Genomic DNA, 16,982 nt, shown 5'->3' with positions numbered 1-16,982 from the left:
CGTGCTATAAGCATAAAAAATACATTAAAACATAATACACTTTATGTAACTGTATATGGCGGAACCTAGCTATAACTTTTACATGCTCCCAGGCACACGGAAGGTCGTTTAACAAAATCCAAGCAAATACTTTATTTTAATCCATAACCCTAGGTTCCTGTTCTTTCGCCGTTAGTTGGTGGAGAATATTTTAAAAAGCCGAGAGCGCCACCTAGTGTCTAAATTAGGAAAATACTTCAAGGATACTGTGCATTCGTAATGATAAAATAAAGTAGACCGACAGCATCTGTATCCAGTCACATTATTCATCTGGTCTCTGGCCAGATGACTTGGTTTATTGTGTGTGTGTGTGTGTGTGTGTGTGTGTGTGTGTGTGTGTGTGTGTGTGTGTGTGTGTGTGTTTGAAGATAGAAAGTGAGAGCACTTGGTGTCTGAATGTTTCCCATAATTAAGGCAAACATCATTGTCTGAAAACTATGTAAAATCACCAAATTCCTTAGATAATAGTTTATATTACCATTTCATATATTAGATTATAAAACGGTATCTTATTCTGTTACCACAGAGGATGAAAGAGGATATTCTATAAAATAAAGGCTTAGAAGTACTTGCAGGAGCATTTGTTATTGTAAACTTGAAGTCACAGGCTACATTTTGTAATATTTGCATGCCTAACCCATTTTATCTTCAAATCTGATCCATTATAGTTTTGATAGGAGAATCCTTCGATCATCCAGTTCACCATTGTCCCAGAGTGTTTTTGCAGGTCTGTAAGGTCTGATGGGCTCGGTGTGGACCACCCCTCACCGTGGTGCGGTAGTGGAGGATAAATATATCCCCCCTCCTCCTCCTCCTCCTCCTCCTCCTCCTTTCGTTGAGTCCGCAACATCCTGAGTGGCCGAGGCTGGCGATCGCAGGCAGCGGCGGCAGCGGCAAGCCCCCACCGGACGGATGAATTAGAAAACCTGCTGTAAACCACCACCACCACCACCACCAGCCCCTTTTCTTTAATTCATTGTCTGTATTGAAGAGTCGGGCTGTAAACACTGCTGCCCTCCTCTTGACACTGTGAGGCGGATACAAGGTTAGTAAAAACAAATCTCTTTTATTTGGGGTTAAATATGAGAGTAACCATAAAAAAATCAACGAAAAGGGCCTTTGTGTTTTCGGCGCTATGTGCATGGAGCAGTGAAACAGTGGACCTGGATTTGTATGCAGGACACTTTGCTGAGGTCCTTCTTAGCCATGGTTACATTTTGGCATGGAGAGGACTTGTTAGTCCAGGTCCTTTAACTTCAACTCACAGTGCGCAACATGAGCCCGAGGCACCCACACATACGCAGACAACCACGTGCAGGTGGTTATTCTCCACTGGAAAGTAACTGTCTTTTTGTTTTCTTACTCCGATGCACCATTCTTGGCCATTCCAGTCAGTGCTAATTATTCTGTGAAGCGAGTCCCCAGCGCATCTCAGATAACACAGCACTGCGGCTGCCCTGCTGCACGGCGGACCAACTGCAAGAGCTATAATAGGAAGGAAGGTAGGGTTGCGCAGCTGACGATGCTGATTCCGAGGAGCCAGAGCTCTGCGGTGCTATTTAAGTCACAGGCCTGTCGATCTAAGGGGCTCATTTGTAAAATGTCACCTCGTCAAAACACCTTGGTCTGTCTGTGACATGAGGAACCTGTGTTGATATGTGTTCGAACATATGTTGGTCACCATAGTGATTAAAAAAATAAAAATAAAAGCCTTAGGCTGTTTTTCCGCTGGGCGTGAATGTAAATAGTGTATCGTTATCATGGGAATCTATGTGAATGGTGCTGATGACAAAACTAAACAATCTACAGTAATATAATAGTGTATATATAGGCTCCAAAACATTCAGTGTTCTGTCTTCTTATTAGGCACATTTTTAAATTGTTAGGCCCACACGGTATTTCTAAGACAAGGCTGCTCAAACACATGCTTTCACATACTGATCCCCCGGGCCTAACTAAAATTGAACAATTTCCCTCCCAATAATCAATGACATCTGGAAAACACTGGGCCAGTAAACCTTGGTAAACTCCTTGCTCACAATTTTAAAATGTTCTGTCACAAGCTTTTAATCTGTCTATTTTTATTCCTACTTATACAGTTTGTCATCAGTCAGGTCTACTATTGTGTGGCTGACTGCTTTTCAACCCGTTGGGCTCCCTGTGTACAGATTCACCATGGGGATCAAGGCTGCCCTCCCCAGATATGAGCTGTATCTCTACACAGCTGTACTCGCTTTGGCCTTGATATGGGCAGGCAGTTGGATTTTTGAAGCTTCAAGTGGTGAGTGCATGGCATGTCAAGAGATGTCCAAAGCACATACACACTGTCGATGTCACTCTAAAAATCAATAACACAATGCAAGAGGTTTACTGAAGTTCAAGGAAATCCAGTTATATTCATTGAAGCTAGAGTGAATGTGCACTTTCCGAGCAGCTGCTCCACGGCTTTACTGACTTTACGAGTAAAAAAAAAAAACACACTCCAGTCAACACTTTCAATTCAAATAAATCTCCCTTACATGTAAAAATGTGAGTTATTGGCAAAATCTGCATCAAAAAATAAGATCCCTACGTAAAACACTGCTCTAGTTCACCTAAAGCTGTGTAGAACAAAGTTCATTTAGCAGATTAAAAGGGACCCCTCTCCCCTAAGGAATTCCTGCATGTTCCTATTAATATGAAGACAATTTAGAGATGGTCCAATTACTTTCTAATTATTTTCCTGATGGAGATATTTAAGTTTTAGAATCAGTTACACTGAGAAAACTAAGCCCCAAACCTTTTATCCTGCAATAATGCCAAATGTTTGCATTATCCAGACTCTAAAATGCTAAAACTAGCCTCTTCACTGTGGCAGACAGTGCCAGTCTGGTGAATGGTACTGTCTGCCACAGTCTGTGCTGCCAGACTGGCCAGGGCAGAGGCGTGTCAGTCATCATTTTGTCCTGATTCCTTTTCTTTAGTTTTTAGTTTCTGTGTCTGGAAATGTTCATTTATGGCTCCCCTATCTGTGGGCATTCGTACCACTCAGGTCTGCACGCTACAGTAGCACTGTACACTGTTAATAGAAGTCTGGCTGTGTTCCCAGAAGTGAGAGGCTTTCCCTGACTGACCATCACATTTTGATATCCTTTTTCATGGCCATTAGTATAATCAGGCAAAGCTGGGGGAGCTGTGGTGGGGCTGTGTGCCAATCTCATCTGTTGCTGTGTACTGAATGTCTCAACAGCATTGCCTCGATTGTGGTTATTATCATGCTTATTTTTTCCCTCCTATTGTGATTTTCATCATCTCTGTGTTAGAGTTTTGCTCAGGTTATGCAGTGAACTAATCTCCTTCAACCAGATTATGACCATATGACTGAAGATGTCAGTTTCAAAAATAGAAAGCTTCGCAATGAGTACATTATATAATATTTGATATTACCAAATGGACTGAATGAGCTCTCACACCTTAAATTCACCTTGAATAGTCAAACAAATACACCAAAGCTGTTCAAATTTGGAATCCTACAGGACCTTTTTCTGAGGATTTTTCAAAAAATGGTCAGTGTTCACATAGAACCCAAACATAAAGCTGCCCAAAGTCTGGATTTTGCACTCCTCAACCTGGAAGCTTTACCATATACTACCAAGAGTTCAAATCTTCTAAATCTGAAATGCTTTATCGGTTAAACACTATATCCAATGCACAATTTACTTAAATATTGTTTGCTGATTATCCTGCATTTTTCCTCTTTATTCAGACAATGTAAATAGAAAGGCCTTCAAAGAAAGTGTGAAACCAGGATGGCATTACTTTGGCAGGAAAATGGTAAGTTTCCTGTATATAATCATTTAATGTATCACATTGTGTTCTGTCATCGGATTTACTGATGCAAAATGTCAAAAGAGAGCGCTTGTCTTGTGTTAGTAATGCATCTCTCTTTTACACAGGATGTTGCAGACTTTGAATGGATGATGTGGTTCTCTACATTCCGCAATCATATCCTTTTTGCTCTCACCGGTCATGTGATCTTTGCCAAGATATTCACCCTGATAGCTCCAAAGGTGCGTGCATGCGTGTGTTGTAAGTGTGAATGGCCACGAGATAGCACTGTACTCTGACTCCATGCAGGTATAATTGCACGTCTCTTTTGTATATGTATGTACGAATTGTATATATATATATATATATATATATATATATATACACACACGTGTGTGTGTTTGTATGTATGTGCTTGCACACTGAATGAACCCAAGCTTTGCTCCAGTCAAGGCTATACACCAGATTTCATTTGATATATGCTATATACACATTAAATGCAAAACTACCTTATGCTGATGTGAACAGCATATCTTGGGCTGTACAGGTAAGTACATTCAGTTCAATTCAATGCAGTTCTATTCTATTGTATTCTACTAAACAAAAATATTTTTGCAGTATTTATACCTCAAATCTATCAAATTATTGACTTGATGCATGAGCATGAGTTACATTCTGTTAGACTGTGATGGTCTCTTTTGAGTCTATTTTAACATATTTAAAACAGTTCATTATGTTTTAAACATGTTTTCTGTCTTGTTTTATGCTTACGATGAAGATTGGTGTAGATGGATGTAAGGTAACATTAATAAACTTGTGAATTTTATAACGTTTGTCATGTGTTTAATCTTTAAACCATTGATATCGTGACAGTGTATTTGTTTTTCCCCAGAAAAATTTAATCCTTCCATCCTAAAGTACATCTATTGTACTTAAAACAGTGTTATTGTACTAACACCGCTCTTCATGTGTGTTGCATTGAATTATGAATAGTACAACAGTCATTGCGTCACACTGATACTGGCCCCTCTTTTCCCCACAGCACAGATCCTTGATCTTTGGTGTGTACGGTGGTTTGGCAGTCCTGGTCACAATGGGCTGGACCTTCATGGCTCTGGTTCTGTCTCACTGCATCATACTCTACAGTGTTGCTCTGGCCAAGAGGAAATGGATGTGCTTTGCCGCTGGCCTGACCACACTGGCCTCCATCAAGCTGGAACCCTATAACTCCTGGCAGGTGAGTGGGTGGTTGCAGGTGCACACTTTGAATCAGCAGTCAGGCTGTTCCGTGCTTGAGGCACAAAAACATTGAATGCTCAATTGCTTGATTTAGAGCGAGTGTTGGAAATCTTAAAGTCTGTAATGAAAAGGTGACCAGTGGAGATGTCTGAGAACTGAACTGATATTCTATGAACAGAAGGCGTTGCATGGCTTCTACAGGATGAGCAGTGAAAACGACAATGCAGTATGGTGGAAAGGGTTGTGCAGAGTTGCTGTCAGTTCAAATCAAAATTTTAGAAAAATTATAAAGAGATCCTTAAGCTACGATTAAATCTTGGTAAACAAATGCATCAAAGAAATTGAAGGTGATAGAGGGAAAAATCAAGTTACAGCAACACAAGAAATAGGCTAAGAGGTAAGAGAACAGACAAAGACTAATTTGAATGAAATACACAAAAATAAAATACCAAATTAATGAAAACAGAGAGATGACTTTAAAAGCTAGATACATAACAATACCTTAGACTATATAAATAAATTAGCAAATATTTGTGCTTAAGACAAAATATTCCAGTAGTGCAACTCCAGCAGCCTCGATGTGGGTTCTGTACACAATATAAATATGGATATTTATGTGTCAGTTTGAATATTAATACAATATACATGAAAATATTTCAAAGTATATGGTGTTTTATATAATGTGTCCAGTATATGTAATATACACACTATGTAAAATAATAATGCAATATTCTGAAATATATTTAAGAGAAATATAAAATAATACCACGATATAGTAAATAATGTAAAACTACAATATAATAATACTATAAGTAGAAATATAATATTATCATATAGTGATATAAGTAATATAATTCAATATAATGTTATGTTGAATATGTTCCTACTACTTCTGCTACCCTTATTATAATAGTAATAGTAATATGTAATTGAGAACAAAGTGCAGGTGTATTGCTGTAAAATTCTTGTTTCAATCAAGCCAAATACTGGGTAATCTAGAGGTACTGTCCATATGCAAAAAGGGGATGTTTGAGGTTCAGAATAAGTCCGACTCCTCCTTTAGGAAGCCTTGGTGACTGGCTCCTTCGACCTGCAAGACATCCTGTTCTATGGAGGCTGTGGCTTCAGCATCATGCGCTGCATGAGCTTTGCTTTAGAGAACTGTGAAAAGAAGGACGGCAACCACACATTCACTGACCTGCTGAAATACAACTTCTACCTCCCCTTCTTCTTCTTTGGACCTATCATGACGTTCGACAGGTATCATGCCCAGGTGAGGATTTTATGGTGAAACGAAACGTGGCAACTGACTGCGGGACAAATTAGTAACAGTGAGAAGTGAGCAGCCCTCTAAGATTTGACAGTAGTTATGAAGCCATCACTCATGACTGAACATTGTGTGAGAAAGCTCCTGAAGGCTCATGTAACACCCACATGGAGTGTCATTTTAGGACATCTGATGCAAATATGTAAGATGCTAATGTGTTTATATAACTCAGTTTGAAAGCCATCAACAGAGACAAAGCTCTTAAGCGCTATCAATTAAACTAGAGTAGATTCACTTTTATATCAAAAAAATTTAAAGCATGTAAAGATTTTCTGGGCCTAACCTGGTTAAAAAAACCAAGTATTACTACTACTGTCACTGCTGCTGTTAATACCTTTGCATATGTCAATTACTAGAGAATATCATTTCAACTATAATGTATAATTAGCTGGGATGGTCCTATAATTTTACAAAACAAAGTAGGCTTGTTCACAAAACTAAATGTTTTTCATCCCGCAGGCGAACAACACCCAACTGACCCGCAAAGACAGGGAGATGTGGAACATCACCACCAAGGCTTTGTTGCACCTGGGAGTTATTCTGGTGGTGGACGTGTTCTTCCACTATCTTTACATCTTGACAATCCCCAGTGACATGAAGCTGGTCACCAAGCTGTCTGACTGGTGTCTGGGTGAGTTGGACAGATGTAATAATAATGGGTCTGGAACAGCAGATACTGATGTTTGTATTTTTTCTTTTTTAAATGCTGATAGTTGACATTCCTGTCCTTATTTAGTGTCTTTTAGTGTCGACTGTTCAATTTTTATGCAGAAATATAAATGAACACTGTAAACCCTTGAACTGAATTCTTTGGAAATGACTGGTACAAAGCAGTGAGACCGTGACAGACACAAACTCTTTACTGAACCCCAGACAAAAAAATCCCTCAGGGTTAGCTTCTCTTTAAGGCACCTGGTTAATGGTGGAGGAATCTTCATAGTGGTTTACAACTGACATTTAAACAGATAAATAAAGATGCAAAGAGAATACAATTTTATTACAGGCTTTCCACACTGTCTATAAGTAGCCGTGGTGAGTATTGGTTATTATTACTGGTTGACATCCAATATTTACTAAAAGGCTAATATCTAATATTCATTCCGTGCATCACTTTTACTCTATTTTCTATGGAATCTCACAGTCTAAGCATTATGCACTCTAAAAAACATGACAATCTACTATTAGTAGAAGTTGATATACTGATGCTCTGCAACATCTACCCTTAATGAACCTTTAGGTAAACGTGCCTTGTTTATTTATGTGCTTCTGCAGCTGGCCTGGCTTATTCCAACCTGGTGTATGACTGGGTGAAAGCAGCTGTGATGTTTGGTTTCATCAACACAGTGGCGACACTGGACCACCTGGACCCTCCTCAGCCCCCCAAGTGTATCACCATGCTCTATGTCTTCGCTGAGACGTATGTGTGACCTGCAACAGTTGTGTGCAATCTTAAGAAATCATCGTGTGGTTTCCTTGTTGGCCATGCCAAACCTTGAAACTGCGTAAAAAGATTTACATGGACAATGTCTCTCTTTTTTAGGCACTTTGACAGAGGCATCAATGACTGGCTGTGCAAGTAAGTGATTGACTTTAAATGTATGGGTTTAAATGACAGAAGCCGTTATATAAAAGATGATTTTGATTCTTCACTGCATTAAATGTGAGTTGTAATATTGCAGGTATGTTTATGACTATATTGGTGGGGATCATGATAAAATCTTCAAAGAGTTCTTAGCAACCATCTGCACCTTCACTATCACCACCTTGTGGCTGGGCCCATGTGAACTGGTTTACGTCTGGTCCTTTTTCAACTGCTTTGGGCTCAACTTTGAGCTGTGGGTGGCCAAGTTCTTCTCCCTTCCACCATTTTCCACCATTGAGGTGAGGAAAATGATTATACTGAATGATTTTTAACTGGATAATCAAAGTAGGAAATAAGTATATATATGATATCATAATTTTATACCAGATTTCTGAATGTATTCCTGTGTCTTCTGTTTCTAGGGTGCTATGGGTGAAGCTATGTCACGCAGGATCCGTGGTGTTTTCAATGCCGCCAACTTCTGGGCCATCATCCTCTACAACGTTCTCTCCCTCAACAGTTTGGAGTTTGCCAAAATGGTTGGCAGGAGACTGATTTTCAAAGGTATGCAACAACAATGAAATATTATATTTAAAAAAACTAAGGCTTTCCTCTCAGTTCCAGTCAAAGCGAGAACAACACAGACGAGACATCAAAAGCAACAGAATCTCAAGGGGGCGCCGTCATCCATCACAACGACTTTAGCGTCCTCTTTGTTGCTTTCTTTCTTGTTGCTCTAGAGCAAAAGAAGCTTCACAACCGAGAGCTGGGAAATGGCGAAGGTTGTTCACAGGATTATCTGCAGTTGATCACGACACAGCACAAAGACAGCTGCATTCCTTTAAAGTTATACCTTTCAGTTCTCATTTCTTCCCATTTCCCCCCTCCACTTCCTCTTTCTTTCCCTCTTTCTCTTTTATCTTCCAGGTTTTCCTCTGTCCACCCTCTCAGTGTTACTTGTGACCTACTGTGGCGTGCAGCTGGTGAAGGAAAGGGAGCGGCAACAAGCCCTGCTGGATGATCTGGTGCCGGTAAAGCCGGTCGATGGCGGCAAAGAAAAAAAAGAATAAACAGACAGAAAAACACAGAGTTTCACAGACTTCATGGTCAACAGCCCTCTCACATTGTTCCATCCTTGGCCTTGCGAACTGTAACTGAAACAGACTGTAACAGCGAGTCAGCACCTACATTGTTCAGAAGCCTGTGTTTTTTGCTTTTGTTTGTCAGAAGCGAGCCAATGTTTTGAACTGTGAAATATCCACAAGTGCACTTGCTGTAGATAATCGCCACGTCCTCTGGCACAAACCCACCGATGGTGCATTTTTTATTTTTATTTTATCCAAACAAAAGATTGTTTAGCAAGTTATAGGCCTGCGAAATATTTTATGAAGCAAAATGTAATATACAAGGACATACAGTATTGTAAAGGAACAACTACTGTGTTCTGTGGGGTTGTTTCCTGTGTTCATTTTTGCTTTTCCTCAAATTTGGACATTCTTCCTTTTTTTTTTTAAATTATCGTCAACATGATTATTTTTAGTCAGATGGTGTTTCAATTTTGCTTTGGATGCCTTAGATCCTAATCATCATAATATTTAATCATTCTGAAAGGGTTAAAAACTTGAAAAAACTTGAAATCAGGGTGCCACGAATGGAGTGCAATGAAGACAATAAACAAAGGTTGCTGTGGAAGATCCTCCACGCCGCTTGCAGTTGATTCTAAAGTACCTTTGCTCTACTGTCACTAAGCAAAAATACAAGTCACAATGTATAAGATAATCTATTCTGACGTTGATTGAGAATCTATTCAGTCTCTCAAAATGGTGAAAAATTGAATGTAGTTCAACAGTCCAGAGAACAACAGCTTCCTCCCCTACCATACCATCTACAGGAGCTTACTGTAGTTGTGCCATTTCAGGATATCTTTCTCCTCCCTCTTACCAGGTGATCCAGGTCCTCAGTTCACTATGAAAGGCAACAGGCCCAGCGGGGAATATGGGTCAGTCTTATCCTGCCTGTCACCAAAAGCTGCTGTGTGTCTTCAGTGCAGCGCGTAGTGGGAAATAAAATCTTGCAGACTGTAACTCCTTTTCTCATTATAGGGTATTTATTCAAAAGTGTTTCATTCAAAAATTTGACTTGAAATAAAGTTTTGTCGAGGAAATTAAAATGCTTGTATTGCTACTTGCTTGGATGTCTGAGCATGGTCTACATTAAAACCTTTAACAATTTCATTTTGTTTAAATAGATAGAGATGGAGGTTATCATGACTGTGTTGATATGTTTTATAGTGAGACATTGTCATCTATCATCACAAGATGGCCTAGTTTGACCAAAGCTGATCAGTCACGGCTGTCAATACCCACGTGATTACATTATGATGATATAAAAAAAAGCATTAAAGGCCCAATGACCTATGGTCCACCTAAACAGGTGTTTTCATTCTCCAAATACTTCAATTATTAAAGATCGCATAAAGCATGGGCATGGCACTAAAAAGTATTGTTTGATCAGAGAATAATTGACAATTTGACATGTCTTAACTTAACTGGACTCATCATGTCGTTCAAATAAACCAAAGAGCAGGGACACTTGATTAAATTACATGCTCAAGAATTAGAATTAACAAAACCTTTTAATTTACAATATTCCCTGTATATGTGTGGATGAAAGTAGCAGATTTTATCTTCCACAAATTCTTTTCCTTCACTCCTTCATGTCAGCTGCTCAGTTTGGCTTTCATTTAATTTCAGCTGAGTGATGAAATTTGAACCAAGATCCTCTTTCACCCTGCCTTTCTCCTTTTATAATACATCTATGGTTTATCCCTTAACACACTCAGTGACATCTTTCACTTTAAGCCAGTAGGTGCCAGTGTTTGTTTATCTCTCAGTGTGTATCTCTGGGTCTAAAAGATATGTAAGTGACTGTTTTATACCATGCTGTTAGTGTTTTAGTCATATTTTAAATATTTATATAATGATACAATGTATGAGTCACGTCATATTGAATTTTTTACTTAAAATAAAATTGTTCAAATTTTGTTGTAATTGTTATTTTTAAAATTCTTTTATTGTTTTTATTTTGTTTTTTGGCCATTTTGAAAGTGTTTGATTCATACTATCACATCCCATTCTGACTGATTTTTGAAATTGATTTCTGCTTTTTTAAAGTTAAGGGGACCACTGCGGTGACCTGATTTGTAAGGAACAATCACTGTAGAATGTGTCGTGTGTGTGTGTACATATATATATATATATTCATGTTTTTTCTAAAACATGAGACTTTCTGGTGTCAGGAGAGGTTTATTATGTAACCTGCAAGTATTTCTAGAACCACTGTTGCCTTTACAGAGTGCAGTATACATTGTACCTCTACTGATGTCCATGCACCAGTTGAGGTACTAGTCATGCCAGTATTAGATTACATATTAAAAAACATCATGGTAAAAGTTTGTCAAAATATCAAAGTGATCCAATCCAGGCCCCTGGGTGAGTTGTTCTACTGGATTTAAAATGCCATCACCCCAGTGTTTAGTCATTCAGCTGTTTCTGGGGGTCTGACTGGTGCAGGAGTGGATAGGTCCTGTTTCCTGTCCACCAAAATGGATTCCTCAGCTTTGTGAGGATCCTGTCTATAAATACCCATGACTTACAGAGTGACTGACAGCCACAGACGGCTGCAGCCACCAGCCAACCAACCCGTGGAGGCTATCCACAGCAATCTGAGCAGCCCTGTGAGAGGTTGACAGTCCTGCTCTGTTGTGGGGAGTAAGTAGGGTGCCCACCAAAGCCAACCAGGACCAGGAAACAGAACAAAATGGCTGCCCTGACTATAGACCCAGTGGAGCAGCCTCGGATGTACCAACAGACCCTCCTTCAGGATGGACTGTGCGACCTGTTGGAGAATGACAAGTTTGTGGATTGTGTCCTCAAAATCCAGGACAAGGAGTTCCCCTGCCACCGCTTGGTTTTGGCAGCCAGCAGCCCCTTCTTTAAGGCTATGTTCCTGTCTGACCTGGAAGAGAGCAAGAAGCGTGAGATTGTCCTCAAAGATGTGGAGCCAGGTGTTATGGGGATGATCCTACGCTACTTATACACCTCTGAAATTATTCTGACAGAACAGAATGTCCAGGATATCTTCATGGTTGCCAACATGTACCAGATCCCCTCCATATTCTCTGTGTGTGTGTCCTACCTCCAAGAGAAGCTGATGCTGGGAAACTGCTTAGCTATCTTCAGACTGGGGCTGCTGCTGGATTGTCCCAGGCTCACCCTGAGTGCTAGAGAGTTCATCTGTGACCGATACCAGGTTGTTGTCAGGGACCAGGACTTCCTGCAGCTGGGCCCAAGTGAGCTGGCCATTATCATCACCTCAGATGCCCTGAATGTTGAGCGGGAGGAGCTGGTGTTTGAATCCCTGATGAACTGGGTCAGACATGATGAGACAAACCGGATTAAGGACCTGCCAGAGCTGTTGCACTGCATCCGTTTTAGGCTCATACCTTTGGATTACTTCAAAGAAAAAGTGGAGCGCCACCAGTACATCCGTTTCAGCCAGGAGATCAAGAAGGAGCTGGATCTCGTCAAAGATGCTCACAGAGGGCGTCTCCCAAAGCCCAGGAAGCCCAGCCATGACGGGGCAAAGGGGGGAGAAGGAAGTGAAGACGAGGAGGATGATGATGGGTACCTGCCAGGTATACTCAACAACAACCCGCGCTTTGGGATGTTTGAGATGGACCTGATAGTTATGTTCAATGACACAGGGACTGTGGCCTACGACCCAGCCGGAAATGAATGCTTTGTGGTGTCAGAATCCACAGAAATTCCCAAAAACCACTGCAGCCTGGTCACCAACCAGAACCAGGTATTTGTTGTCGGAGGACTTATCTACAACGAGGAGGATAAAGACGAACCGTTCAGTTCTTACTTCCTACAGGTAGTGTATCAATCATGAAGACCACCATTAGCTCTTTCTACTCTGAAAACAAATTGCTTTTCTTAAAATTACTTCTTAAAAACCCTGTAAAACTCACTTTAACATGCATTTACAAAATGCAGATTCCTTGTGTATTTCACTACTCACATATCATTCTCTTTGTCCCCAGTTTGATCCAGTGAGTTCAGAATGGTTAGGGATGCCCTCACAACCCAACCCTCGCTGTCTGTTTGGGCTGACAGAAGCCGAGAACGCCATCTTTGTTGTGGGAGGAAAGGAACTGAAGGACGGCGAGCACGCCCTGAATTCAGTCATGATCTATGACAGACAGTAAGTACAGGCGCTAAGTTTAATATGGAACTTTAATACTGATAGTCCACTGTTCAAAGCATAAAAGTATAAAACCATCCCTTTTATGGTCAGATTAAGGGCATTACATACTGTAACAACATTTTTCTATAGATGGCAGCAATTATGTTTGATCCATTGGATTTTTGAATGGTTTATTTTGCTGGGTGGTTTATCTGAAAATTCACCATTTGGAGATAAATGTTTTTCTTTGGACACCAACGGGGCTTCTCAGATTCCTGTACATTTCCGTCAATCTTATTAGAATTATTGTGTGAGTCTGTTACATCCCCTTAACCATCTATAGAGCCACTGCTCATAATGTTATACCTATGCATTTACTGTATACATGTTTTTGTACACAGGTCGTTCAAATGGGGGGAGTCAGACCCCCTGCCTTATGAAGTATATGGCCATGGAGCTGTGTCACACAAAGGTCTTGTCTACGTTATTGGAGGAAAGTCTGAGAGCAAGTACGTGGCACTCCACATAAACTATAACATGAACTATAACCTGTTATTTTACAGTTTTATTACACATCAGGACTTTATTTTTACACTGTGGGTCCATTTGGTAAAAAGAACATTGTTTGAAGTTCCCCATTCAATACCTATACATGTAAAATACGCAGTTAATGACAGTGACATTATATTGCGAAATAAAACCTAAAGGTACCATAGTTTGTTCTAATCTTGTTCTATTATTCATTTTGTAACAGCAAGTATCACTTTGGATATTTTGAAACTAAACCAATTGTCATTGAACTTCCATTAATCTGGTGGATTCACAAGAGACGGATATTTATTTATTTTTTTAAAAGAGGATGGTCAAAATCAAAGCAGCCAAGGTCCAGATATCCCGAGTTTTATTCCCTAGTATGGGTGAAGCTCCAAAAACACAACACATCATCAAATTACATCATCATTTAAAAAAAAAAGGGGGAAAAAAACTTCCATATGAAGCAAGACACAACTGACAAGCTGAGTGTACTCATAGTGACAAGTAAACTGCACTTCATATATAAAATCAGCGGAGTGCCCCTTTAACACACTGTTTTACATGTTTTTATGCAGGAAATGCATGAGAAGAGTCTGCGTCTACAATCCTACTAAGTTTGAGTGGAAGGACCTGGCTCCTCTGAAGACAGCCCGCTCCCTGTTTGGTATAACCATCCACAAAGACCAGATTTTCGTGGTGACGGGGGTCACAGACGCAGGCCTCACAAGCTCTGCGGAGGTCTATGACATTGCCACCAACAAGTGAGACAACTGTTTTTTTTATATGGCCCATTTTATCTCATCGTTATGAGGGGAAGCATCTGTCCACATTAGTGAAATGACTCACTAGGCGTGAAAAGAAGATCATTAGGTCATAAAATAGCACTCATTGCACTGCTGTGGGTATCATACAGTAATATAGCAGCTTATTTAACACCATCATCCCTTCCCTGTATGTGTGGTTATTGGCCTGTTGTGCTCCAGGTGGTCTGAGTTCACAGAGTTCCCTCAAGAGCGCAGCTCCCTTAGTCTAATCTCTTTGGGAGGCTTCCTGTACGCGGTGGGGGGCTTCGCCATGATGCCCAGTGAAACCAGTGAAGAGCCCGTCCCAACAGAGATGACTGACATCTGGAGGTAACAGTCCACTAATTTACATTGAGTAAATTCATGGAGTAATTTAAGTCCCCCTTTTTTTTAACATTTATGAACGGTATACAAACATTTAATATGTAACACATTATATTGTAGTCGTAAGCAGATATAAGACATTTTAAGTGTGTATGAACAATTATAATTTCTCAGAGGACACATTTTATAGTATAACAACTGTGTTTTACTTCATTCTCATTCATTATCTGTTAATAAACCAGCTTCAGGATACCCATAGGAGGAGTTATAGGTGTTGACAAATACATTACAGTGTGATATAAATTATGTATTACATGTTTAAATGTGGCTTATAAATGCTTAATAGGCGGCTTTGAAGTAAAGTGTAACCAGCAGCTCAATATGTCATCTCACAGGTTCATTTAAAAATGAAGCAACTATTTTTTAAACATTTCTTAGATTTCTTTTTGACACGATATTGTTTATTATAGGCAGGATGTGGTGAACTCTTTGAGTTCTACTGAGAGAAATTTGGCCTGTTAGAATTTTTGAAACAAGCAAGTTTGAAAGCTTTAAACAACATATCTGAGAAAATCAGATGCCACACTCAGGTTAAGATGAAACAGTCTTCTACATTTTTCCAATCATCAACAAATCCCATGAAAAGACTATTACTAACTATTACCAACTATAAACCTACGCTATCAACAGTTAATCTCATAAACAGGTTTTGTCTGCGTTGTCAAAGCTTGATAAATCTCAGTCCTTTGTGCCATAGAGCTCAACGACCTTTAATACTCACTTATGTACCAAATGTATATTAATCTGCATCTGAAAATAGTCCACCAAAAGTACATTGTTATTTTCTGCTTAAGTAATGTAAAAACCACAGTGACCCTCTGTTTTAGGAAAAAATTAAGTTTTCTTTTTTGTAGAAAATACAACAAAATTATTGTGACCTGTTTTTAAAGATTTACATCTTTAGTGGAGACATCTACAAGGTAATGTTTTGGGAGACAGACTAATCCATGGTTGGTTTTGGTCTTTTAACAGGAATTGCTGACAATGATGAAAGTATAGAATAAAACCAGACTTATAACACATTACAATAATGGTTGCATGTCAGTTAGGTGTTCCAGTTCCAGGGCCCTGGTATTGTGCTTGGTATGGTATTGGTATGTTGTCACAGAGTCATATAATACTGGCATACCTAAATGGAATTGACACATTGTTATTAATGTGCCTTTCCTTTGACAAATCCAAATTACTGCCATGAAAAAGGTCTACATCTATATATAAACGTATGCACAAAAAATAATATGCGTCTAAAATGGAGAGAAAAATAATCCCTGACTCCAAAAATTCAGTTTCCAATACTTTCCATTCTTTCTTTATACTATTAATGCTAGGGCAATGACAAAAAGTTCTTTTCATGTCAAATCATTCCCTGTAGATGAAAGGCATTAAGATTACATTTATTACTACTGCATGCTATATTATGATGCTGTAGGGCACCAAACACTAACATATTTATTTTTCCCACAGATATGATGAGGCAGAGAAGTGCTGGAATGGGATCTTGCGAGAGATTAGCTATGCAGAGGGAGCCACTATTCTCCCAGTGCGTCTCAACACTCTGCGTCTCACCAAGTTATAGCTGAGTTGAATTGTTGGTGCAATGTGGTTAACGATGTAAAATTAGCATTAAAGTAAATGAGTGTGGTCACTGTGGACATTGGCCCAAAATTAGCTTAGGGTACAGAAGGTTTCAGGCCAGTGAGTGAATTTGGTATCTGAAGATGAGAAAGTGTTATGAAATCAGCATCAAAGTGTTATCTCATTTTTTACAGCAGGGGGAGACAGATACAAGTCTAAGTAGGGCCGGAGGAAAAGGACATCTTAGTATATCACACCAAATTTCTTTTATAAAAAAGCTAAATTGTTGATTTTTACCCCTGTTTTTGTTATATTGTTTCATAAATTTTCTTTACTACCAGTGTGCTTCATTTAAACAGAAATAAAGATAAAGGTTGATTCTGTTGCTTTCAGTGACGACTCTCACTTCCATCTGCAAGGACACAAAAGGCCAGTTCACAGT

General features: G+C 39.5%; 2 protein-coding genes across 4 annotated transcripts; both read left to right on the top strand.

The window, feature by feature from the left end:
• Positions 1-893: 893 nt before the first annotated feature.
• Positions 894-10,447, top strand: hhatla (hedgehog acyltransferase like, a). 3 transcript variants are annotated; one of them, XM_040142671.1, is made up of 14 exons: positions 894-1,084; positions 1,431-1,541; positions 2,208-2,320; positions 3,785-3,852; positions 3,975-4,088; positions 4,625-4,645; positions 4,889-5,083; positions 6,149-6,358; positions 6,872-7,043; positions 7,685-7,829; positions 7,953-7,988; positions 8,092-8,293; positions 8,417-8,558; positions 8,922-10,447. In XM_040142671.1, the coding sequence occupies exons 3-14, from the start codon at positions 2,215-2,217 to the stop codon at positions 9,062-9,064; spliced, it is 1,554 nt and encodes a 517-aa protein (XP_039998605.1). In that variant the 5' UTR covers positions 894-1,084; positions 1,431-1,541; positions 2,208-2,214; the 3' UTR covers positions 9,065-10,447. The 3 variants fall into 3 exon arrangements, with proteins under 3 accessions (XP_039998605.1, XP_039998604.1, XP_039998606.1); XM_040142670.1 differs by lacking the exon at positions 1,431-1,541; XM_040142672.1 differs by lacking the exons at positions 1,431-1,541; positions 4,625-4,645.
• A 1,366-nt stretch (positions 10,448-11,813) lies between these two features.
• Positions 11,814-16,541, top strand: LOC120799241 (kelch-like protein 40a). The gene is made up of 6 exons (XM_040144253.1): positions 11,814-12,932; positions 13,102-13,262; positions 13,646-13,753; positions 14,354-14,539; positions 14,762-14,911; positions 16,430-16,541. Exons 1-6 carry the CDS (start codon positions 11,814-11,816, stop codon positions 16,539-16,541), a joined length of 1,836 nt encoding a protein of 611 aa, XP_040000187.1.
• The last annotated feature ends 441 nt before the right edge of the window (positions 16,542-16,982 follow it).

Source organism: Xiphias gladius, chromosome 14, assembly GCF_016859285.1.
Source record: "Xiphias gladius isolate SHS-SW01 ecotype Sanya breed wild chromosome 14, ASM1685928v1, whole genome shotgun sequence".
NCBI classification, from domain to species: Eukaryota; Metazoa; Chordata; class Actinopteri; order Istiophoriformes; family Xiphiidae; genus Xiphias; species Xiphias gladius.
The sequence above is the reverse complement of the archived record's forward strand: the minus strand, read 5'-3'. Positions and strand labels throughout refer to the sequence as shown.